This window comes from Chiloscyllium plagiosum, unplaced genomic scaffold, assembly GCF_037043375.1.
Source record: "Chiloscyllium plagiosum isolate Xiang-an unplaced genomic scaffold, Cpla_swu_hap1 HiC_scaffold_4, whole genome shotgun sequence".
NCBI lineage: Eukaryota > Metazoa > Chordata > Chondrichthyes > Orectolobiformes > Hemiscylliidae > Chiloscyllium > Chiloscyllium plagiosum.
This window is the reverse complement of record NW_028270142.1, coordinates 82,123,805-82,149,345: the sequence shown is the minus strand read 5'-3', so window position 1 is coordinate 82,149,345 and position 25,541 is coordinate 82,123,805. Positions and strand designations below refer to the sequence as shown.

Here is a 25,541-nt window from a genome sequence, read left to right as displayed (position 1 = left end):
AGGATGTGCAGCAGGTAGGACACAATCATTATCTTAATACCTCCTTAACTGGGCAATGTAAGGTTCCTCCCAAGCAGATATGGCACTGGAAAGCCATGCTTGTTAGTACAGGTACAGTGCTCTATAATATTTCTTACAGTAGCATGACTCTTTTTGAATGCATGTTATATGTATGTGCACATCCTGAGCAGGTTCATGAGCTGTACGTGGATTAATCTTGCTACTGACTAACCATCTTTGGATGTCGCTAATTGCCATAGTCAAATGAGTCAAATACAGTTGTCAAGAGATTGCAGAGTGAAGAAATCTTGACTACTACACGAGTTATTTCCTATTGACCCGCTTTGACACACTATTTGTGGTCATACATCAACTGCATATGACAGGTTGAAATCACTTTCAGTTCAGGAAATACCTGATTTGAATTACAGATTGTACAAAGCAATGGCAACTTGCACAATGGAAAGTCTGCAATCTGTGCAAATTCCTGTGATCACTCTCCCAGTTTGAGCCTGACAAGAAGGAATGAGATTAAACTATCTGTGTGTCGCAAACCACAGTCACATTGGGCAGCAGTGCACTGAAATGAAGTTAAAAAAATATTGCTGCCATCTCCGGGAGCAGCATGGAAAGAGCCACTTGCATTATGGTTAAGAACCATGGTCACTTTGACAACTATTGACAAAACAGACTTCATCTAAGCTGCTTTGAGGTTTTAGTTGTAGTTGCTGCAATGATCAGATTTCAATCACAGCCTCATCATGCTTTTATTTCAAGCACTGGCTATCTTCAAAATTGAGGTAGGAGAATTGTCCCCAAAGACCCTCAGCAGATGAGACCTCCTGTTAACATCCTTTCTCTCTCTTTTCCCCTTTTCTGATAGAGTAACTTTCCATGGCTATTTTTTCTGGTGTGGCCTAGCTTCATTCTCTTTCCTATTTCGTGCTCCGTAGGAAACCTACCAGACCATATCTGGAAGAAACTGTTTCCATTTAAATTTTTGAATCAAGAATTTCAACACCAAGCCGACCACTTCCTCTAGACTATTCAAACGTTGCAGTTACATAAACTTTGTTCCTCCAGTCCTGTGCCTTATAAAGAGCAGCAAGACTCCATTGCCATCTCTGGTTTGTTGCCATGTCCTTTGCTCGGGCTCAGGTGGTGTTCTGCTGTTAAAGATCCTCCTTAAATATACTTCACCAGATTTCTTTGGGCCAGCCCCATCTTCTTTTCCCATCTTCCAGCATTTATTCAACTGCCTGTCTGGCAGGTTGTAAATCTGGAGGGCAAGGTCTTAATAGTCTCAATAGTCTCTCTGTCATACTACTCTAAATTAAGTTCTAAGTATAAAGATCCATGGTCAAAGGCACACAGTGCCTGGAGTAACAAATGCATGGTAGGGTATTTCTGCTGAAAGCTACCCCTATTTTTGCTTCCAACTCTTCTGCTATTCTCAGCCCATGAATCTCACCTCTAGAAAATCTTTGTGCAAGTCACCTACCCACCCACCTTTAGCCTGTGATCTTAGTCTCTGTGATTGCATTCTCACAGCAATGATGCTGCTGAGTGAAGAAGATGTTGATCTTTAAGTTGCTAATAGATCCTGTTGGGAGGGATGCTTTCTCCCAGAAGCCTAATTCTAGATGAAGACTTGCCACTGTTCTCTTCACTTCCTGCAGAGAAGAAGATGCAGTGAGCTTTTGCCCTAACAGTAAGCAATGTTTCATATGTTATAATGTTAACCACACTAGCTTGTGATTGAATAGTTTGTGTCCATCATTCCTCTCTTCGTGATTGTGTTCAAGGGCTTACATGGTATACAGTGGTAAAGAAAATCCACTAGTGATTCTTAATGAGAAGAGGTTCTTTTCATAAGCAAGATGTAGTTTATTGCGTGATAACAATTGAATAAAATTACATTATTAAATTAGACAGTGTTACTATGACGACTGCGAGACCTAGGATAAGATCGATCCTCTTTAAGATTGTAAGCTTCTCCACCCAGGTCCTTACGGCACCATTACATTGGGTGAAACTGGATGCCATTGCCAACATTAACCCTTTCAGAAACACTGCCTCCTCGACAAAGCATAGATGTCTTAATATCTTTTCAGGCAGCACACAAAAAACCAGCTAAGCTGAAGACTGACTGAAGACTCCTTGAGTGTAAGATACCCTACTATCAGCATGAATTCAAAAATACATGTACAGATTATTGTGATTCTTCCAATGAAGGAAGATATTAGTAATACCTAGAGTTTGACATTTTAAATGATATCAAAATTGTTTAATTTTTGAGTGCTTGGGTTTTTATTATAGTACCTAATCTAAAATCTAAATTATTATGCTCCTTCCATAGGAAAGAACAGTTTCAATCAGAAGACAGACAATTGGTGGATTTGGTCTAAGTATAAAGGTGTCTTTTTCAAACGTTATTAGTTCTTTGAAAATGATTTTTATTCAATACCTAGTCCATCCTTTGCAATATCGGCAATATTTTGTGTTGGCAAAAAAGTTCAGAACCAGCTGTGCAGTTAGAATGTCTTTACTTTGCATAATTTCTCAGCTAAAGCACAATTTGCTTCTCTCTCCTCCTCAATCGAGTAACAATTGTGGATGTGATATAAAGGCTGCACACAAAGTCCTGGTCAATAAAGCTCATTTAACTCACAGTAGTTGCTATAAAATTCTGCAATCCTTCCCCAAACGATGCAGCTGAGACTTTCAACTGTTCCTTGCAAGGAGAAGGTTGATTGAATGCTCAGAGTAGATTTCAATATCATTGGAGTAAATGTTTGTCTCAGGGCATGCCCATTAATTTAACAGAGTCCATTGCCCATCTGTTCTGTAAGCCAGCAGATTTTCATCCACTGATTAAACCAGACTACAGATTTGATGGGGTCAATAATTGGTGGGTACTCTGCTTCACCAGATTTTCACCTGTTTGTTAAATGTGTAAAATCGCCTTGTTCTTCCTGTTGAGATTTTCAACAGTTTTAAAGTGAAGTGCAGAATGTTTAGACAGAATTTGAGGAAATATTATTTCACCAAAGGGTGGTAGGGGTTGTGTATGCACTGAGTGGGAGGTTAGTTGAGGCAGGAAACCTCACAACCTTTGAAATGTACTTGAATTAGCATGTGAGTGTCATAGCATTCAAGCCTATGGGCCTGGGGTACTTAGCAATGTATTTTTATTGGTACAGATTTGATGGGCCAAATGGCCTCTTCTATGCTGTATGATTCTATGATACCTGTTTTATGCTTGTAATTAACAAGCAGAATAATTTGAATCTTCTTTGAGCTTTACACTTGATATCTTAAGCTGCAGCGACTGATTTGGGATCCGCTCCTACATTTCGACTTGTCTCTCCCCCATACTGATTTGAGTAGGTGTATGCCACAATTATTCTGGACTGAAATTGATGAGCCACCTATGTACAGTTGTTTGGCACCAAGTGCTTATCAGGTCTACATCAAGGAGCACTGGTCACCAATATGCTTCAGGTTTCTTTGGTACCTGAAATGGGCTGCCATGCTCCATTTTTCGGCTTCCCATGAGCTAAAATCTATCTGGTGCATTTTTTTTAATCCATAACACTGATATTTTTCATTCCATCTTTAAAAACTGTTATCTTTGCTTTTACACAATACCATTGGTAATCCCAAAGGAAATGGGCATATTGAGAGAAGTTCATGACTTCAGAGAGTTTAAAGATCTTAAAGGAGGTGGAGCATAATGTCATTGAGTCATCAAGCTCAACAGCACAAAAAAAGGCCATTTGGTCCATCAAGTCTGCAAAGATCAAAAACAACCACCTAATTTTCTAATCCTATTTTCAAGCTCTTGGTCCACATCCTTATATGACTTGGCATTGCAAGTGAACATCTAAACACTTATTAAATGTTTTGAGGGTTTCTGCCTTAACCATGCCTACATGCAGTGATTTCTGGATTCCCACCACCCTCTGGATGAAGAAAAATCCTCACATCCCTTAAATTAAACCTATGCCCCTTGGTCATTGATCCCCCCACCAAGACAAAAGTTTCTTCCTGTATATTTTGTCCATGCTCCTCATAAGTATACTCATCTCAATTGTATCAGCCTCAATTCCAGCATTGAATGATAGGCCATTGTTCACAAGTATCGCTAATCTCATCCCATCTGGGGATCTCCCCCCACCCCGGCCAACAGCCTGCTTCTATGTTCTCCCCAAAATCCACAAACAGGAGTCCCTGGGCAATCCATTATTTCTGCCTGTTCCTGTCTAACAGAGCTTATTTCTTCCTAACTTACCCAGATTTGTTCTCCCCTTGTCCAATTCCTCCATACTTACATCTGTGATCATTCTAACACTACATCACAGTGGTTAGCACTGCTGCCTCACAGCGCCAGAGACCAAGGTTCAATTCCTGCCTCAGGCAACTGACTGTGTGGAGTTTGCACGTTCTCCCCGTGTCTGCGTGGGTTTCCTCCAGGTGCTCCGGTTTCCTCCCACAGTCTAAAGATGTGCAGGTCAGGTGAATTGACCATGCTAAATTGCCCGTAGTATTAGGTAAGGGGTTAATGTAGGGGTATGGGTGGGTTGCGCTTCGGCGGGTTGGTGTGGACTTGTTGGGCCGAAGGGCCTGCTTCCACATTGTAATGTAATGTAATCTAATCTTTACCTTCTCTTCACCATGGATGTGTGATCCCTCTATATGGCTATCTGTCAGATGTTCTTAGGACTTGTAGCTTGTTCTTGGAAAAAGGGCACAAACAATCCCCATCCACCACCCTCTTCTGCCTGGCCAAGCTTGTTCTCACTTTGAACAACTTATTTATCTCCTGTCACTTTCATTAAACCTACATGGGGCCCCATTTATGCCTGTTAGAACAACACACATTACTCTCGTGTGGCCTAACCAAATTTGCATACAATTCCAGCATCACCTCCCTACTCTTAAACTTTATGGCTCATCTAATAGAGGCCAGTATCTCATATGCCTTCTTAACCACTTTTATCTACCTGTGCTGTTACCTTAAGGGACTACTCGACATGCTAAGGAAGTTCCCTCTTGTCCTCTGTTCTTCCTAGGCTCCGACTAATCACCATGAATAAAAGTATTGAGGTTCTTGTCAAGAATAAGAAAGAATCATATATTAGATATAGATAACTGGGGTCAAATGAATCTCTTGAAGAGTATAAAGAGTGTAGGAGCATTCTTAAGAGGGAAATCTGGAGGACAGAGAAGGGATATGATATAGCTTTGGCAGATAAGATTATGGATAATCCAAAGAGATTGTTAAAGAACATTAAGAGTAAAAGAGCAACTAGCGAGAGAGAAGAGGGGCCCTTAAAGATCTACAAGATTGTCTATATGTTGAACCTCAGGTGATGAGAGAGATATTAAATAAATATTTTGTGTCAGTTTCAACTGTAAAGAAAGAAATGGAGGCAAGAGAACTCTTGAAGATATATTGTAATATTTTTAAAACAGTTCACATTATACAAGATGAAATGCTGGAGGTCTTAGAAAATATAGAGGTGGGTAAATATCTGGGACCTGATCAATGAGGGGCATGGATAGGGTAAGTAGACAATGTCCTTTCCTGGGGTGAGGGAGTCTAGAACTAGAGGGCATAGGTTTAGGGTGACAGGGGAAAGATGTAAAAGGGACCTAAGGGGCAGCTTTTCCATGCAAAACGTGGTCCGTGAATGGAATGAGTTACCAGAGGATGTGGTGGAGGCTGATACAATTACAACATTTAAAAAGCATCTGGATGGATATATGAATAGGAAGGGTTCAGAGGGATATGGCCCAAATGCTGGCAAATGGGACTAGATCAATTTAGGATATCTGGTCAGCAAGGACAAGTATGGAAGGGTCTGTTTCCATGCTGTAAATGTCTATGACTCTTTGATTCTAAGTGTATCCCAGGACATTGTCAGTAGTTAGGGAAGAAATTGCCTGACTCCTAGCTGGCATATCATCTTTAACCATGGGTGAGGTGCTAGAGGACTGGAAGGTGGCTTAATGTGCCTTTAGTCAAGAAAGGCTGCAATGAGAAGCCTGAGAACTATAGACCTGTGAGCCTGACGTTGGTGTTGGGTAAGTGAGAGGAGGTTTAGAAAGATAGGATTTACATACACTTGGAGAAGCAAGGGCTGATTAGGGATATATGAGGAAGTGTGGTAGGTATTGTTTACATGGACTTTGACAAAACCTTCGACAAGGTTGCGCATGGTAGGTTAATTAGTAAAGTTCAATCACATGGGATCCAGGATGAGCCTAACAATTGGATATAAAATTGCCTTTACAGTGGAAGACAGAGGATGGTGGTGGAGGGTTTTTTTTGGACTGGAGCTCTGTAACCAGCAGTGTTCCACACTGATCGGTACTGGATCTACTTTTGTTTGTCATTTACATAAATGATTTGGATGAGAATATAGGAGGCATGGTTATTAAATTTGGAGATGACACCAAAATCGGTGGTACAGTTGACAGTGAAGAAGGTTATCTAAGCTTAGAAAGGGATCTTGATCAACTGGGTGAATGGGCTGAGGAGTGGCAGATGGAGTTTGATTTGGATAAATGTGAGGTATTGTATTTTGGTAAAACAAAAAAAGGCAGGACTTAGACAATTAATGTTAAGGCCCCGGGTTGTGTTGTTGAACAAACAGACCAAGGGGTTCAGGTACACAATTCTTTGAAATTTGCAATACGGGTCGGCAGTATCATTAAGAAGGCATTTAGCATGATAGTCTTCATTACTCCTTTGAGCCTAGGAGTTGAAATGTCATGTTGAGGTTGAACAGGACATTGGTGAGGCCTCTTCTGGAGTACTTTATGCAGTTCTGATTACCCTTCTTTAGGAAAGATATTATTAAATTGGAGAGGGTTCAGAAAAGTTTTATCAGGATGTTGCCAGGAATGGAAAATTTGAATTATAAAAATAGGCAAGATAGACTGGAACTTCTTTCAGTGTATGACATTGAGTGGTGACATTATAGAGGTTTATAAAATCATGAAGGGCATGGATAATGTGAAAAGTAAAGGTCTTTTCCCTAGATGGGAGAGTTCAAAATTTGGGTGATATTTTTAAGATCAGACGAAAAAGATTTAAGGAAGACTTGAGGGGCAACCTTTTTACATAGAGAGTGGTTCGTGTGTAGTGGAAGTAGTGGATGCAGATACAGTTACAACGTTTAAAAGACATTCGGAGGGATATGGGTCAAAAGCAGGCAGGTGGGACTAGTTTAGTTTGGGAACATGGTTGGCGTGGACTAGTTAGACCAAAGAATCTGTTTCCATTCTGTATGACTCTGTGCATTCCCAGGCAGCCACTTGTGCTGTTTCATATGGCTTGAAACAGCTGTAGACAATTGCATCTAACTCAGTCAGACTTCATCTTCTGTAAAGTTTGGATAGAATCATCTGTCATTAACCATCTATATATCACAGTATCTCTTCCAGGTCACAAAAATAACTTCAAAAATAGTGATCTTATGCACTGTTTAACATTTGTAAATTGCACAATGTAACAGTATATGATTAAAAAGCCTGGAAATGTTAAATAGTGATGTGCAACTCAAGTAAGAAACACATGAACATTGAAACTACCTTTCTCTGGAAAAGCACAGGGGTGATGTACAGCCTTCCACTAAAAATAGGCATGGAACTTTTATGGACTGTTGGCACAAAATAGGTATTAGCAAAACTGATAGCTCATTTTTGAAGTTATGGGGAAAATGTTGTGCAGAGTGGAATTGAATGTCATGTGTGTTGCACTATTTTCCAAGTTGAATTTAAACTGAGCCCCTGTATTTTTTTCCAGTTGTCGATGGTGGTTAAACCTATTTAGAGCTGGTACAATATGGGGAAGCAGAGGGACATATACCCCAATATTCTTACTGTAACAGATCAAATAGATAAGAAAATACTTTTTTATATGAATCCTAAACATGAACCATCAATTGTTGTATAAGGATAGCTGCACTTACTGTATAATGAGTGGGACACTATAATTGAGATTTGCAAGTAATTAAATCAGTGATTTAACTACAAGTAACAAATTTGAAATAAATTCTTACTGACCACAGAAGTAATCCAAAGAAAGTAGTAAACAATCCCAAGTACAGTGAAGATGTGAGATAATGCTGTCAGCAACAGAACTGTTTTAGAGTTTAACTGCATGTCATGAGACATAGGAGCAAAACTTAGGCCATTCAGCCCATCAAGTCTGCTCCATCACTCAAACATGGCTAATAAGTATCTCAGAGGAGAAAGTGAGGTCTGCAGATGCTGGAGATCAAAGTTGAAACTTTATTGCTGGAACAGCACAGCAGGTCAGGCAGCATCCAGGGAACAGGAGATTCGACGTTTCGGGCACAGGCCCTTCTTCAGGAATGAGCAGAGAGTGTTCAGCAGGAGAAGATAAAAGGTAGGGAGGAGGGACTTGGAGGAGGGGCGTTGGAAATGTGATAGGTGGAAAGAGGTCAAGGTGAGGGTGATAGGTCGGAGTAGGATGGAGGCGGAGAGGTCAAGAAGAAGACTGCAGGTCAGGAAGGCGGTGCCGGGCTGGAGGGATTCGGCTGAGACAAGGTGGGGGGAGGGGGGATGAAGAAACTGGTGAAGTCCAAGTTCATCCCTTGTGGTTGGAGGGTTCCCAGTCGGAAGATAAGACGCTCCTCCTCCGACCGTCGCGTTGTTGTGGTTTGGCGGTGGATGAGTCCAATGACCTGCATATCCTCGGTGGAGTGGGAGGGGGAGTTGAAATGCTGTGCTACAGGGTGGTTGGGTTGGTTCGTCCGGGTGGCCCAGAGGTGCTCTCTGAATCGCTCCGCAAGTAGGCGGCCTGTCTCCCCAATATAGAGGAGGCCACACCAGCTGCAGCGGATGCAGTAGATGATGTGGGTGGAGGTGCAGGTGAATCTGTGGCGGATATGGAAGTTTCCTTTGGGGCCTTGGAGAGAAGTGAGGGGGGAGGTGTGGGCGCAAGTGTTGCACCTCCTGCGGTTGCAAGGGAAGGTGCCGGGAGTGGAGGTTGGGTCGGTGGGGGGTGTGGATCTGACAAGGGAGTCGCGGAGGGAGTGGTCTCTACGGAAAGCTGATAGGGGAGGGGAGGGAAATATATCCTTGGTGCTGGGGTCTGTTTGGAGGTGGCGGAAGTGACCTTTACTACAAACCAACCGACTCCCACAGCTACCTGGACTACACCTCCTCCCATCCTGCCCCCTGTAAAAACGCCATCCCATTCTCCCAATTCCTTCGTCTCCGCCGCATCTGCTCCCAGGAGGACCAGTTCAAAATACGTACAACACAGATGGCCTCCTTCTTCAAGGACCGCAATTTCCCCCCCGACGTGGTCGACAGTGCCCTCCACCGCATCTCCTCCACTTCCCGCTCCTCCGCCCTTGAGCCCCGCCCCTCCAACCGCCACCAGGACAGAACCCCACTGGTCCTCACCTACCACCCCACCAATCTCCATGTACAGCGCATCATCCGCCGTCACTTCCGCCACCTCCAAACAGACCCCAGCACCAAGGATATATTTCCCTCCCCTCCCCTATCAGCTTTCCGTAGAGACCACTCCCTCCGCGACTCCCTTGTCAGATCCACACCCCCCACCGACCCAACCTCCACTCCCGGCACCTTCCCTTGCAACCGCAGGAGGTGCAACACTTGCGCCCACACCTCCCCCCTCACTTCTCTCCAAGGCCCCAAAGGAAACTTCCATATCCGCCACAGATTCACCTGCACCTCCACCCACATCATCTACTGCATCCGCTGCAGCCGGTGTGGCCTCCTCTATATTGGGGAGACAGGCCGCCTACTTGCGGAGCGATTCAGAGAGCACCTCTGGGCCACCCGGACGAACCAACCCAACCACCCTGTAGCACAGCATTTCAACTCCCCCTCCCACTCCACCGAGGATATGCAGGTCATTGGACTCATCCACCGCCAAACCACAACAACGCGACGGTCGGAGGAGGAGCGTCTTATCTTCCGACTGGGAACCCTCCAACCACAGGGGATGAACTTGGACTTCACCAGTTTCTTCATCCCCCCTCCCCCCACCTTGTCTCAGCCGAATCCCTCCAGCCCGGCACCGCCTTCCTGACCTGCAGTCTTCTTCTTGACCTCTCCGCCTCCATCCTACTCCGACCTATCACCCTCACCTTGACCTCTTTCCACCTATCACATTTCCAACTCCCCTCCTCCAAGTCCCTCCTCCCTACCTTTTATCTTCTCCTGCTGAACACTCTCTGCTCATTCCTGAAGAAGGGCCTGTGCCCGAAACGTCGAATCTCCTGTTCCCTGGATGCTGCCTGACCTGCTGTGCTGTTCCAGCAATAAAGTTTCAACTAATAAGTATCTCTGCCCTATTCTACCACATTTTCCCCGTAACCCTTGATCCCCTTGACAATCAAGAACCTATACTCAGTGAAGTGGCCTCCCTGTTTTCACAATGCTACCTGTCCCTCTACTTTGTATTATCTGCAAACATATCCAGAAAACGCTCAATTCCTTCATCTAATCATTAATGTATTAAGTGAAAAGTTGTGGTCCTAACAGTGAGCCTTGCGGAACACCATCCTGAGAAAGACCCTTTTATCATCACTTTTTGTTTTCTACCTGACAGCCAAGCTTCTATCCTTGCTTCTAAAATCTTGGGCCCTTATCTTATTCGGTAGCTTCCTGTGCAGCTCCTTGTCAAAGGCCTTCTAACTATGAAAGTTGCCTATCATAGGTAACTTTGATAGGTTACCTATCAAAGTCCAGATAGGTAACCTCCATTGGGTCTCCTTGGCCTAACCTGTTCATTACTTCCTCAAAGAATCCTAGTAGGCATGACCTCCCTGTGATGAAGCCACGTTGATTTTGCCCTATTTTACTGTACACTTCCAAGTACTCAGAAATCTCATTGTTCACAATGGATTTCAGTATCTTACCCACAACTGTGGTTAGGCTAATCTGTGTGTAATTTTCTGTCTTTTGCCTTTCTCACTTTTTAAACAGGACTGTCATGTTATCGATTTTCCAGTCCTCTGTGACCCTCCCTAACTCTAGCGATTCCTGAAAGATCACTACTAACACCTTCATTATCTCTTCAGTTCTCCCTTCAAACTCTGGGGTATGGTCCATCTGGTCCAGGTGATTTATCTACCATCGGGCCATTCAGTTTTCTAGCACCTTCTCCTTGGTGATGGCCACCATACTCTGTTCTGCCCCTGACTCTTTTGAATGTTTTGGATATTACTCTTGCCTTCCAAAGAGAAAACTGACGCAAAGTAATTATTCAGTTACCTTCGACCATTTCTTTATTCCCCACTATTATCTCTCCAGCATCATTTTTCAGCAGTCCAATGCCCACTTTTGCCTCTCTTTTGCCCTTTATATGCCTGAAGAAATTCTTACAGTCTTCCTTTATATTACTGGCTAGCTTACCCTCATATTTAATCTTCTCCCTTCTGATTTCATTTTTGTTGCCATCGGTTGGTCTTTGTAAACTTCCCAATCCTCTGGTTTCCCACTGCCCGTCGCCACACTATATGCTTTCTCTCTTGATTTTATGCCATCCCTAACTTCCTTAGCCAGCCATGGTTGCCTCATCCTTACCGTACCATGCTTCTTTTTCCTTGGGATGAATCTCTGCTGTGTCTCCGGAATTACTCCCAGAAACTCCTGCCATTGCTGTTCCATTGTCTTTGCTACTAAGCTCCTCTCCCAGTCAATTCTGCCCAGCTCCTCCCTCATGTTACTATAGTTGCCCTTATGTCATGTTTTGCTCCAGCTTGCCTCTCATTTTAATACTATATCTTGTGATATGATAAAATAAGATCTCTATGTACCTGTACATGTACATGTATCTGATCAGAGAATGTATGGTGAATAGCAACATTTCCATTTATGTTAGAATGTCTTAACTGTTAACATAAAGTACAGAAGAAAAGGCCTGTTTCATATCTGACAGGTTGACAGTTTTGAATTTATGTATATGATATATATATTATATATACAAAATGTTAGAGCCAATTTGTTTTTTAATTATTCACCTGGCATCCAGTTGTCTTAATATTCACAGAACATGTCAAGAGCCAACATCATTTTTTTTTGTGTTTCAGTCAGTTAATTATATTCAGTTAATGAAATTATCTGCATGTATAATTTGCACAGCAAATGCACTAATAAATAATAGCACTATTATTGTTCCACTATTAGATGTTCCATTTGCAAGAATCAAAGAGGAAACAGATGCTCCAGATTGAAATGTAATAGAAATCAGAAATAGCCAATCTTCTGTGATCCCCATATCAATGAATTAGAACTGTCTGACGATGAAATGTTTGCTTCTCTGATGCATATTCTTTTGAATACATTTAAATCTTATCCAAGAGGTTTCTCCAGTTTGGGTCAGTGTACATGCCAACATCGGCTATCAATATGAATACCAAATACTAGTGTACTGCAGCTGATGATATTGATGCAAAATTTAATTAGTGACAGTTAATACTAATGAAAATAATGACACTAAAGACTAACACATCCCTAGAACAATGTATTTTCCATTTTATGGTTTAAAAAATAAATGCGAACATTTTAGAACCCCTAACCATTATCATCTAAAGTTTGTTTGATTCAGGAATTGTTCCTTCAAATTGGAAACTTGCATCACTCTGAATATAAGAGAGGTGAGACAGAGAAACTCGGGAAATAGAGACAAATTGGCCCAATATCTGTTGTCAGGAAATTTCTGAATGTTACAATTAAATATATAGGTGACCAAGCAGCTTGAAAATACTCAGCTGCTCAGAGAAAAGAGGCATGAATTATACAGACTTGACCATGCCTGAGGAATCCTGAGTTGCATTTTTGAAGAGGTGACTATAGAGTTAAACAAAGAATGTCTTGTTATATAGACTTTGGAAGATACTGTCGGCAAAAGTTGAAAATCCTGGAAATACCATGGGAAAATGTACAGCTCGAATGCGATGGTGCTATGTTTTTAATTTTTAATAAAATCTGTCATGGCTGAGAAATCTTTATGGTTCTACAAAATGTAATTTTATATTGTAGAGTGTCAAGTTTCTCCTGGTTTGTTTAATATTTTAACTTATACCTGAACCCCTTCTATACATCATTTACTAGCACTTTATAAAATGTACGTGATTGGCTATTTGATGGCATCACAGTTTCTAAGTGTCTGATATCCTTTTAGTTTTGCACCAGATTCAAGCTAACATCAGGAAGAGGAAAATCTATGCTCCATTAGAAATCCTTTCTAGGTCTTAGTGAGCAGTTATTTTTTTGAGGTCAGCTGTGAGTGCTGTGCTTTGATCTTGACTGCAAAATCCAGACATGTAATTTTGAGTCCAATCAAATTATCTGAATTCAAATGTCCTGCTGTCCATTTGAAAACTTCACTGTAATTGTCAGCCAAAATTTCCTTCAAACCTTACTTCAGATGTCAACCAATACCCTTTTTAAAAAAAGGCAAATTTAGCTTTAAATTGTCTATGTAACTATAAGCATGGCGATCCCCTCACTGACAAATGTGACACCATATGCAATTTAACAGTCTTTTCACCTTAGACTCTGATGTATATGCCTTCTAACCTTTCTCACTTAATGGATTTGACCCTCAAGTTGCTTTCACAGGTAGCTGTGTTCCATCTGAGGTCAACAAATGCAGTTAACACTGACCACGTGCATGTCTGTGAACCCACTGTCACTCAGGCCATGACAATCTTGACGTCGTAGTTCTCCAGAATTCCTATCCAACCAAACAATCAGACATAGTATGACCCTCTGAGTCAAAAGGTCCACATGTTAGCATTGACGAACAGTTCACACCTTTCAGTATCTTACTGCTGAATAGAAAACTGATCTATTCTGTGAAAGATTTGCATAACTCGCTTCACAAGAATTCTGTGTTCTGAACTGTAGATTCTAAGACCAGCTACAATTTTATCTCCCAGTTAGAATTCTATTTACCCTTTGATTTTTAAGTTTTATTTCATAGTAACCTCACATCAGTTAGACATTATTTAGTATTAAAATACTTGATAGGATGCCCAACAGCACCTTTCAGAATAGTCCCTTGCTTCACTTTGGAATTAAATGAGCATCCCCAAAAGAAAATGCAGACTTTTCTGCAAAGCGCATGGATCATCATAGTTATATTATGTTAATGCATCAAACGCCTATTCCGGTCCTTCTCATTTGTTGCTGAGGGAAATGGATAAAGCTTTGTTGCATTCAAGCCCATTAAATAGTAGCTCAGAAATTGTGATGTACGATCATGTAATATCATGTGTATCACATCCTTCTATCTAGATTTTTAAATAGCAGTAATCACCCATTAATAGGATTTGGAAATTATGTGTAGACATTAAATATCAGCCTTGCCAACAATCTCCACATCCAGTGAATAAATTGAATGAAAGACAAAAAAAAGTCCATTGCAACTCATTTCAATGACTTTCCATGATCGTGTAATGTCACTGGTTTTATTTAAACTATACAAAGTAATTATAATTGATTGCTCATATCAATGTACTTTCACAATCAATCATTGAAAGGGTCACTGATATCTTCCATCTGCAATGTTTTCATCCAATTCTGTTTCTTCAGGGTGGAGCTGAGCACAATATTCCTGTGATCATATCAAAAATCTCAAAGGAACAAAGAGGTATGGCATATTTTCTATTAATTTTCCATTAATTTTTATATCAGCAATTGAAATAATTTGACATTAGCTTTTTTCTCTCTCTCATCTTACTTATAAAGCTGACCTGTCTGGATTGCTGTTTATTGGAGATGCTATCCTTCAGGTGTGTACACTGTCTGGTTTTTGAATTGACATAATACTGCTGACCACAGATAATTGCAATGAATTTAGCTTTGTCAGCAATATCTTTTCTTCCTTTCCTGCTTTCCCTGCACCATTAGATAAATGGAATAAATGTTAGGAACTGCAAACATGAAGAAGTGGTGAGTACATAACAAATTTCTAATTTATGTCCTTTGCTTTCACTGTTAAAAAAAGAACACTTTAGAACTGAATTCATCCAAAAATGCGTATACATTTTGACAGCTATATTAATGGGTCATCCTTTCAGAAAATAAGCACCTGCTCGATTTACATTTTCCACATGACAGGAGCATTTTTATACCAAGAGGCCGATATGTCTATGTGATCATTGTATTGCAAATTAACTTTTATTTATTACAGTAAGAAGCATTCTGAAATCAATTTTCTACATGCATCAGGAATTCTAAAATTCAAGATCACCCTATGTTTTCTTCAGATGTGGCAATTACAATTGTTTTGGGCAAATGACTCTGATATAATGATGGGTAAATCAGAAAATGCCATGCTTTCCAAACATGACTGTAACATGCACATTTTGTTTTTTACAGCTTTAGAATTCCACATAATATAAATGTTGTGAATATAAGAGCATGTCAGAGGCCAGTAATTCTGTGTCTATTAAGTCACCTCCTAACTCATAAAAGCTTGTCCATCTACAAGATACAAATCAGGAACGTTCTCCATATGTGTGCACCTCCAAAAACAGTTATGAAGCTTGATATTATCTAAGACAAAGCAACCTGCTTGATTGGCCCTCTACCACCAACACACAATGTACCATTTACAAAATGCATTGCAGCAGCTCACTGAAACATCTTATATTGAATGTGATAAAAGTGCAACCTCTACACTTTAAAAAAAAGGCAGCAAATTTATGGGAACACCACAATTTGCAAGTTCCCCTCCAAGCCAAATGCTATTCTGGCTTGGAACTATATCACTATTTCTTCATTCTCACTGAGCCAAAATCTCTCCCTAACAGTATCATCTCAACCTAAGGACATCACTGCAGGAGTTTCTCAAAGATAGAGTTCAAGGCCTAACCATCCTCAACTCCCTCATCAATTGTCTTCCCTCTATCATAAGATCAGAATTGGGGATGTTTATTGATGATTGCACAATGTTTAGATACTGAAGCGACATGTGACCATATGCAGCAAGACCTGGACAACATTTAGGCTTGAGTAATAAGTGATGAGCAATATTTAAGCTGCATGAGATTCAGGCAATATCCACCTTCAGGCAATATCCACCTTCAGGCATATCCACCTTCAACACAAGAGAATCAAAATTTACACGCTTTGACATTCAACGGCATTATCGCAATTGAATTCTGCACTATCAACATCCTGGGACATTACATTTGAACTGGACCAGCCATATTAATGCTATGCCTACAAGAGCAAGTTAGAGGCTTGGAATTCTGTGGTGAATAATTTGTCTCATCTCTCCCCAGTGTCTGTCCATGATCATAAGCAAAGCATAAATTAGGAGTGTGCTTAAAAACTGTACGCGTGCATGGATGATTGCAGCTCCAAAACAGTCAAGAATTTTAGTACTATACAGGATAAAGCAGTCTGCTGAATTAGTGTCCCATCCACCATTTCCAAAATGCATTCACTTTGTCATTGAGATGCAGTGGCAGCAGTGTGTACTATCTACATGATGGTAGTATACTAGACCTCAAGATGACATAATCAGCATGCTAGATAGTGTTCAGGCTCCTAAGCCTGTTCACTCCAGGCTGGCCACATCTTTCTTATTCTCTCCATTCCCATTTTTTGCTTTCGCTTTTCTTCTTCATTTCTGATGTCATGGGAAAGCTGGAGCATGAATACAGCAGATCATCGGTGGTGGTGATGCCCAGAGTGAGGGCTTCTGGCTAAAATAGGCCCGGAGCGTGGACTTGGTGGGAATTCTGTGGTGGTGGTAGTGCCTGGTGCGAGAACTCCTGGCTGTAGTAGACCTAAAGCATGGAATAAGTGGGTTGCTGCCTGCGGCAGTGCTTGGCAAGTCATCGGCTGTGGCAGTAGTGGTGCCCGGCGTGGGGTCTCTTGGCGGTGGTGGGTCGCTTTGGCGAAGGCAGTGCCTGGAGCAGGATCTGCTGGCTGCAGTAGGCCTGAAGCATGGGGACTCCTTGAGGCCTGGGACACCTTGCAGAGAAATTGCAGGAGAGTGGAGCTATATAAGGATTCCGTGTACAGAAGATCAACTCTATTTATGTAATTTCTTTCTATTCTTTTTGTAACTCAAAATGAGGCCAGTTTGTAGTAACAAAACATTGTTCACTGTAACTTTTTCGATATATGTGGCAATAAATAAGTAACTCATTACAGCAACTCACCAAGCATTTTTCCAGCTGCAATCTCCAAACCTGTGATCCCAGCAACACAACCAACTACAAGTTCTCCTCCAATCCCCATGTCATCCTGATGTTAAAATGCATCATCTTTCTTTTACTGTTATGAAGTCAAAATTTTCCAACTCCCTTACTAATAGCACTTTTGGTGTACCTAAACTCCAACTCTGGTAGTTTAAGAAAGCAGCTCACCGCCATATTCTCAAGAGCAATTAGGAATGAATAATAAGTGCTGGCCTAGCTAAAAATGTCCACATCCTGTGAATGAATAAATAAAAATAATGTGAAGAAGAGTGTCCAAAGATGATCCAGTAATTCCCAAATCTTGTAAACATAGGGTGGAAATTTCACACCAGTGAAAGCATGTGCAGCTGGCAGAGGAAAACAGGAGATAGTTGATGATTTATTTTGTTAGATTCCAATTCAGCGTACAGTGTAACAGTTTCTAGCTGGTCCTGCTGGTCAGAAACTGTCACACCTTGCAGTTCAGCACACTTGTAGGGACGTGAGGTCAGGCATAAAAGCCCCGTGCTTTTCGTAGGATCTTAAATAACTAACTCATTAAAAAGCTGTTAAGTTCATAAGTATTTGAGTCCTACCTGGAAAGTGAATATTTTGGTTCTTGAATTAAAATTCCTTAATTTCATGTCCCTTCTGCAGTCCTTTATGGAGATGGAAGAGGAGGCTGAATGAAGTACTCTGAAGCAAGTGTGTTCACATTAGAGGCAGTTTGCATGCACTTACCATTACCTAAACAGTCATGCATATGCAATATAAAAACTGTGAAAGAACTGACAATGCTGTAACTCAGAAACAAAAACAGATGTTGCTGGAAAAGCTCAGCAGGTCTGGCAGCATCTGTAAAGAGAAATCAGAATTAACGTTTTGGCTTCGATGACCCTTCCTCAGAACTGACACACGCATAGGAATACTTAACCTGAACATTTCTGAATCAAGTCATCTTCACAAATTGATATTCACAAATGACAGTGATTTCCCATTTATTGCCATCTGACCTGCTATTTACATCAAGCAGACACCCTACCACTATCAAGTCCAATGCTGTGAGGACTGGCTAGATTGTCTGCTTTCTGACTCATGTATGGAGAAAGGTAGCCCTGAATGAGACATCACCTTCAGTGGATTGCCTGACCTGTAAAGGTGTGGTCACATACCCTCATACCACTGCCTCAAAATGTCCATTGACTTAATGGAAGCAAATGTTTGTGAAGTCCTATGCAATGGTTCTGCCAGTCCAAACCTCCTAAGAGATTGGTATAAGGCATGGGTAGCTGCTCTATATTTATGTGTTTCACTTCTACTAATAAGCAGTGGTACTGCAACTACTAATCATGTTCTTTACACAGTTAATAAAGGTTTGGAAAGTTCTGATGAAGAACGTTTGGTGAGTTGCTATAATGGGTTTCTCAGCATGGAACAGCATTAACGTCAGGTTATTCAAGCACCTAATCATATTCAAAGAGAACCACTGATGGTTATGGCCAGATCATACCCTCAGTGTTGGGAACAATCAGTCCTGTCATTTTTTGACTTTGCCAACTCTGTCACATCCTCCTACTGCCACAGTACATTTTTCTGCTTGAGTGATAGGCGGCCAAGCTTCAGATCTGTGGCCTTTCACATAGGCCCGAGGTTGTGAGGTGATGTCTTTTGGAAGAAGTGGGAGTACTCAATGAACAGTAGAATACTAGGAAGTTCAGAAGAACAGAGTAATCTTGGTGTGCTTGTTCACAGATTCCTGAAAACAGCAAGACAGATTCATAACACGGTGAAGAAGACATATGGAACACTGCATTTATCAGTCATGGCATAGATTATAAGAGCAGAAAGATTATGTTGGGACTGTAAAAAACAAACAATTTTATTAGGCTACAGCTGTAACACTATGTACAGTACTGTGTTGGTCACCTCACAATAGGAAGGGTGTGATTGCAGTGGAGGGGGTGCGGAGAAGATCCACTAGGATATTGCCAAAGATGGAGCAGTTTAGCTATGAAGAAAGGCTGGATAAGCTCAGGTAGTTTTCTTTAGAGCAGAGAGCGATGAGGGGAGACCTGATTGAAATGTATAAGATTACAATAGGAATAGACAATAGGTAGGAGGCAGTTGTTTCTCTTCATTGAAGAGTCAATACCAAGGGAGCATAATTATAAGAGGCAGGAGCTTTAGAAAGGATTTAGGAAATATTTCCTTCACCTGGAATGCACCACCCGGGAGGTAGTTGAGTTGGGAACCTTCGCAACCTTTTAAAAAGTACATGGGTGAGCGTTTGAAATGTTATAATATTCAAGACAATAGGCCAAGTGTTGGAAAGTGGGATTGGTATGGATAGGTCAACACAGACTTGATGGGCCAAAGGACCTCTCCTGTGCTTTATGACCTATGACTGCAGTGAAGTGTAGCAGGTGCCAAGGCAGTCTGGTTAGAAGGCGTGCCTCAGTTTGTTAACCATATGTCTTTTCACACCCCTATACATCCTACATTTTTATTCTCTCAGTATTCACTATGCATAGAACAACGAGCCATTGGTAAGTCTGACATAGCTTTGAAATGCTCCTGAATTGGGCACACTGAGCAAAGAGGCACTAAAATTCTCCATTTAAAGATAACAACTAATCTCACAAAAATGTCAGTCAACTACTTTAATACTTCTTAATCTTGTCCAAATAAACAAACAGCCATTAAAAACCTACATCAAAAAAATAATAAATTTATTATAATTGCAATTAATGCAAGCTAACACTTCCTATAATCAGATGTTGCTCAGCTTAAACCAGAAGCTATTCTTAGAACTGAATGAAGAAATCATGATTAGGCCATAAGGAAATCATGATTAGGCCATATGGAAATCATGATTAGGCCATATGGAAATCATGATTAGGCCATATGGAAAAACATTTCTGGCTATTTCCACATGGCTAGGTGCTTAGGGACTGTGTGTTGAACTCTTAACTTTCTTTTGTTTTTCTACCTATTAATAAGAAGGACTGTAATGTTTAACATTTTAACTTTGTTTTCCTTATTTTCTGCTTTGTAACTAAGCTTCCATACCTAGGCAACTTTGTCCCTAAGATGGCGTCGTAAGTGATGACTTGTAAACGTTTCACTGTACTCATGTGAGTACATATGACAGTAAACCTAATTCAATTCAGCATATAGCTTCTCTAGATAGGCTCATTACCAATAGTTGACTGAGTTCTAAGAATGGCCAATGCACAAAGCTCAGCATTTTGACACAGTTTAGAATCGCAGAAGCATTTCAGAGACTGTCAGAATTGCCAATTAGGCCATCAACATGGGGTCAAGGTAAAAGTTAAAATATTCTGAAAAAAAACTTGTTAAAAATATTATTCAAAAATTAATTTAATCATTTAATAAACTTGCATTATTTAAAAAAACGTATTTCAGGGCCAGTTCATTAAATTTTAAATTGCTGTCACACTACTGAGAAAACAGTTTTTTGGGATTTTTTGCTAGTGATGTAGCAGAGATGTAGCTAATTTCAGAAATTGTTGATTCCCAGGGATCAACCTGTACCTGAACCCTGAATAAGGGACGACACCCTGAAATTATGGCTTGTTTCAGTTAGTTTGGCGGCACGGTGGCTCAGTGGTTAGCATTGCTGCCTCACAGCACCAGGGACCTTGGGTGACTGTCTCTGTGGAGTTTGCACATTCTCCCCGTGTCTGTGTGGTTTCCTTTGGGTGCTCCGGTTTCCTCCCACAGTCCAAAGATGTGCAGGTTAGGTGATTTGGTCATGCTAAGTTGCCCATAGTGTTCAGGGATGTTTAGGTTAAGTGCATTAGTCAGTGGTAAGTGTAGAGTAATAGGGTAGGGCAATGGGTATAGGCAGGTTACTCTTTGGAGGGTCAGTATGTACTTGTTGGGCTGAATAGCGTGTTTCCACATAGGGATTCTATGATTTGATAATAGTAAATGGCAGTGAAGTGCTGTCAACCTTAACTGCAACTTCCACTGCCATGAAAAGCCTAGGCTGCTATTAATGTATGTGATAGCAAGTTGTTCTCTCCACTTTTTTACAAAAGAATCCTGAGGGACAGGGTTTACATGAATTTCGAAAGGCAAGAATTGATTACGGGTAGTCAATATGGCTTTGTGAGTGGGAACTCATGTCTCACAAACTTAATTGAGGTTTTTGAAGAAGTAACAAAGAGGATTGATGAGGGAAGAGCAGTGGGCGTGATCTATATGGACTTCAGAAAGGCACTCATCAAGGTTTGCAAGATTAGTCCACATAGAATATAGAGAGAACTAGCTATTTGGATACAGCAGTGTGCCATAAGGATTGGTGCAGGGTCCACCAATTTCATTATTTATATATATGATTTGGATGTGAACCTAAGAGGAGGTATAGTTAGTAAGTTTGCAGATAACACAAGAATTGGAGGTGTAGTGGACAGTGAAGAAGGTTATCTCAGAGTGCAACTGAATCTTAGATCAGATGGGTCAATGGGTCGAGGTGAACCAGATGGATTTTAATTTAGATAAACGTGAGGTGCTACAAATCACGGCAGGACATATACACTTAATGGTAAGGTCCTGGGGAGTGTTGCTGAACAAAGAGATCTTGGAATGCAGGTTCATAGTTCCTTGAAAATGGAGTCGTAGGTAGATAGGATAGTGAAGAAAGCATTTGCTATGCTTTCCTTTATTGGTCAGAGTATTGAATACAGGAGTTGGGAGGTCATTTTGAAGTCTGTACAGGACATTAGTTAAGCCACTTTTGGAATATTATGTACAATTCTGGTCTCCGTCCCATAGGAAGAATGTTGTGAAACTTGAAAGGGTTCAGAAAAGATTTACAAGGATATTGCCAGGGTTGGAGGTTTTGACCTATTAGGAGAGGCTGAACAGGCTGGGGCTGTATTCCCTGGAGCATCAGAGGCTGAGGGGTGACCTTAAATATGTTTATAAAATCATGAGGGGCATGGAATAGGGTAAAAAGACATGGTCTATTTCCTGGGGTGGGGGAGTTCAGAACTAGAGGGCATCGGTTTAAGGTGAGAGGAGAAAGATTTAGAAGGGACCTAAAGGGCAACCTTTTCATGCAGAGGGTGGTGCATGTATGGAATGAGCTGTCAGACGCAATGGTGGAGGCTGGAAAAATTACAACATTTAAAAGGTATCTGGATGAGTATATGAATAGAAAATGTTTCAATGATTATGGGCCAAGTGCTGGCAAATTGGACTAGGTGAGATTTGGATACCTTGTTGGCATGGATGAGTTGGACCGAAGGGTCTGTCTCCGTGCTGTACATCTCTATGACTCTAATTAACATAGCAACCGTAGGAATGTCACCAGTACACATTAACACAGTTGCTAGTAATATCACTTAGCTTTAGAACATTAGTTTTGCATTGAGATGGATTACTATTATCACAGGCAGCTGCACAACAATATGTTAATACATGTTACTTCAAATGCAGTGCAGCAATTCTGTTAGAGAATCAGCTTTCATTTGGATCTCACTTGATGTTACAATCTGAAATTTGGACTGTGAGGAGGGCATAATGCTATGCACTTGAATCCTAACTAGAAAGCACAATATGTTAATTATGCCTCAAGATTAATTATACAAATATACCTGGATAAATTTTTGGGTGCATGCTTGGTGTCAGTCTCAATTACCTCTTGGCTGCAATGTTTGTTTCAACATTGGCTACTTAAGAACTATTAATTTTACATATCCTTTTCACAGTAGTCACTTCTTAAAAAGATATGTATCACCCAAATTTCTTCTTATATACTTGCAGTGTTACGTTGGAGGAATTTTACTAAAAAGTGGTTAGATCCTGAATACGTCTGCAGGAGTTCCTCAGCATAGTGTCCACAGCCCAATATCAATGACCTTCACTCATACAGTCAGAAGTATGGATATTTGCTTAAGACTGCACAAAGTTCAGCAGAACGTGAAGAACAGCAAATTCTGAGGGACAGGATTTACACATATTGGAAAGGTTCCCCATGAGTGACTGGTTAGCAAGGTTAGATCTCATGGAGTACAAGGAGAACTAGCCTTTTGCATATAGAACTGGCTTGAAGGTAGAAGACAGAGGGTTGTTTTTCAGACTGGAGGCCTGTGACCAGTGGAATGCCACAAGAATCGGTGCTGGGTCTGCTACTTTTCATCATTTACATAGCTCTGGACTCCGCCACCCCAGAGAAAAGACCTTGTCTATTTACCCTATCCATGTCCCTCATGATTTTATAAAACTTTCTAAGAGCACCCCTCAGCCTCTGATGCTCCAGGGAATACAGCCCCTACCTATTCAGCCTCTCCCTATAACTCAAATCCTCCAACCCTGGCAACATCCTTGTAAATATTTTCTGAATTCTTTCAAGTTTCGCAACATCTTTCCAATAGGAAAGAGACCAGAATTGCACACAGTATTCCAAAAATGGCCTAACTACGTCCTGTACAGCCGCTACATGACCTCCTAACTCCTATACTCAATGCTCTGACCAATAAAAGAAAGCATACCAAACAACTTCTTCACTATCCTATCTACCTACGACTCCACTTTCAAGGACCTATGAACCTGCACTCCCTAGGACCTTACCACTAAGCGTACAAGTCCTGCTAAGATTTGCTTTACCAAAATGCAACACCTCGCATTTATTTAAATTAAACTCCATCTGCCACTCCTCAGTCCATTGGCCCACCTGATCAAGATTCCGTTGTTCTCTGAGGTAACTTTCTTCGCTGTCCACTACACCTCAAATTTTGGTGTCATTTGCAAACTTACTAACTATACCACTTATGCTCACATCCAAATCATTTATATAAAAGTGACAAAAAGTGGTGGACCCAGCACCGACCCTTATGGCACTCCATGGGTCACAGGCCTCCAGTCTGAAAAACAAATCTCCACCTCCAACCTCTGTCTTCTACCTTTGAGCCAGTTCTGTATCCAAAAGGCTCGTTCTCCCTGTATTCCATGAGGTCTAACCTTGCTAACCAGTCTCCCATGGGAAACCTTGTTGAATGCCTTACTGAAGTCCATATAGATCATGTATACCATTCTGCCCTCATCAATCCTCGTTGTTATTTCTTCAAAAAACTCAACCAAGTTCGTGAGACGTGATTTCCCACACACAAGCCATGTTGACTATCCCTAATCAGTCCTTGCCTTTCCAAAAACATGTACATCCTGTCCCTCAGGATTCCCTCCAACAACTTGCCCACCACTGATGTTCGACTAACTTGTCTATAGTTCCCTGGCTAAGTTCCTTACCACCTTCTTAAACAGTGGCACCATGTTAGCCAATCTCTAGTCTTCCGGCACCTCACCTCTGACTAGTGATGATACAAGTATCTCAGCAAGAGGCCCAGCAATCACTTCCTGGGTTTCCCACAGAGTTGTAGGTTACACCTGATCAGGTCCTGAGGATTTATCCACTTTTATGTGTTTCAAGACCTCCAGCATGGTAGGCTCATTCATAAAGTCAGGAGATATGGGATACGGGGAGATTTGGCTACCTGGATTCAGAATTGGTTGGCTGACAGAAAGCAGATGGTGGTTGTAGATGGAAAGTATTCTGCCTGGAGGTCAGTGTTGAGTGTCATCCCGCAGGACTCTGTTCTTGGGCCTCTGCTCTTTATGGTTTTTATAAATGACTTGGATGAGGAGATTGAGGGGTGGGTTAGTAAATTTACAGACGACACAAAGATTTGAGGTGCCATTGATAGTATTGAGGGCTATTGCAGGCTGCAGTATGACATAGACAGGATGCAGAGCTGGGATGAGAAATGGCAGATGCAGTTCAACCTGGATAAATGCGAAGTGATTTATTTTGAAAGGTCAAATTTGAATGCTGAATACAGGATTAAAGACAGGATTCTTAGTAGTGTTGAGGAACAGAGGGATCTTGGTGTTCAAGTACATAGATCCCTCAAAGTTGCCACCCAAGTGGATAGGGTTGTTAAGAAAGCATATGGTGTTTTGGCTTTCATTAACAGGGGGATCGAGTTTAAGAGCTGCGAAGTTTTGCTACAAGTCCCTGGTGAGACCAGACTTGGAATTTTGTGTCCAGTTCTGGTCGCCCTATTATAGGAAAGATACAGAGGCTTTGGAGAGGGTGCAAAGAAGATATACCAGGATGCTGCCTGGACTGGAGGAGTTGTCTTATGAAGAGAGGTTCACTAAGCTTGGACTTTTCTCTCTGGAGAGAAGGAGGAAGAGAGGTGACCTGATCGAGATGTACAAGGTAATGAGAGGCATGGATACTGTCAATAGCCAATGCGGTGATATTTTCTGAATCTGTAGATAGGAAGGAGTAAA

The 25,541-nt window shown here is 41.3% G+C and overlaps 1 protein-coding gene across 5 annotated transcripts in view; it reads left to right on the top strand.

Annotated features, from left to right (window-relative positions):
* Window positions 1–25,541, top strand: part of sntg1 (syntrophin, gamma 1) — a 594,367-nt gene that overhangs the window by 401,536 nt on the left and 167,290 nt on the right. For all 5 annotated transcript variants that reach the window (XM_043688308.2, XM_087986417.1, XM_043688306.2 and 2 more), the window contains 4 exons: window positions 2,360–2,416; window positions 14,617–14,674; window positions 14,773–14,816; window positions 14,935–14,976. In XM_043688308.2, the coding sequence (XP_043544243.2) occupies window positions 2,360–2,416; window positions 14,617–14,674; window positions 14,773–14,816; window positions 14,935–14,976 (201 nt within the window). The remainder of the gene's footprint in view (window positions 1–2,359; window positions 2,417–14,616; window positions 14,675–14,772; window positions 14,817–14,934; window positions 14,977–25,541) is intronic.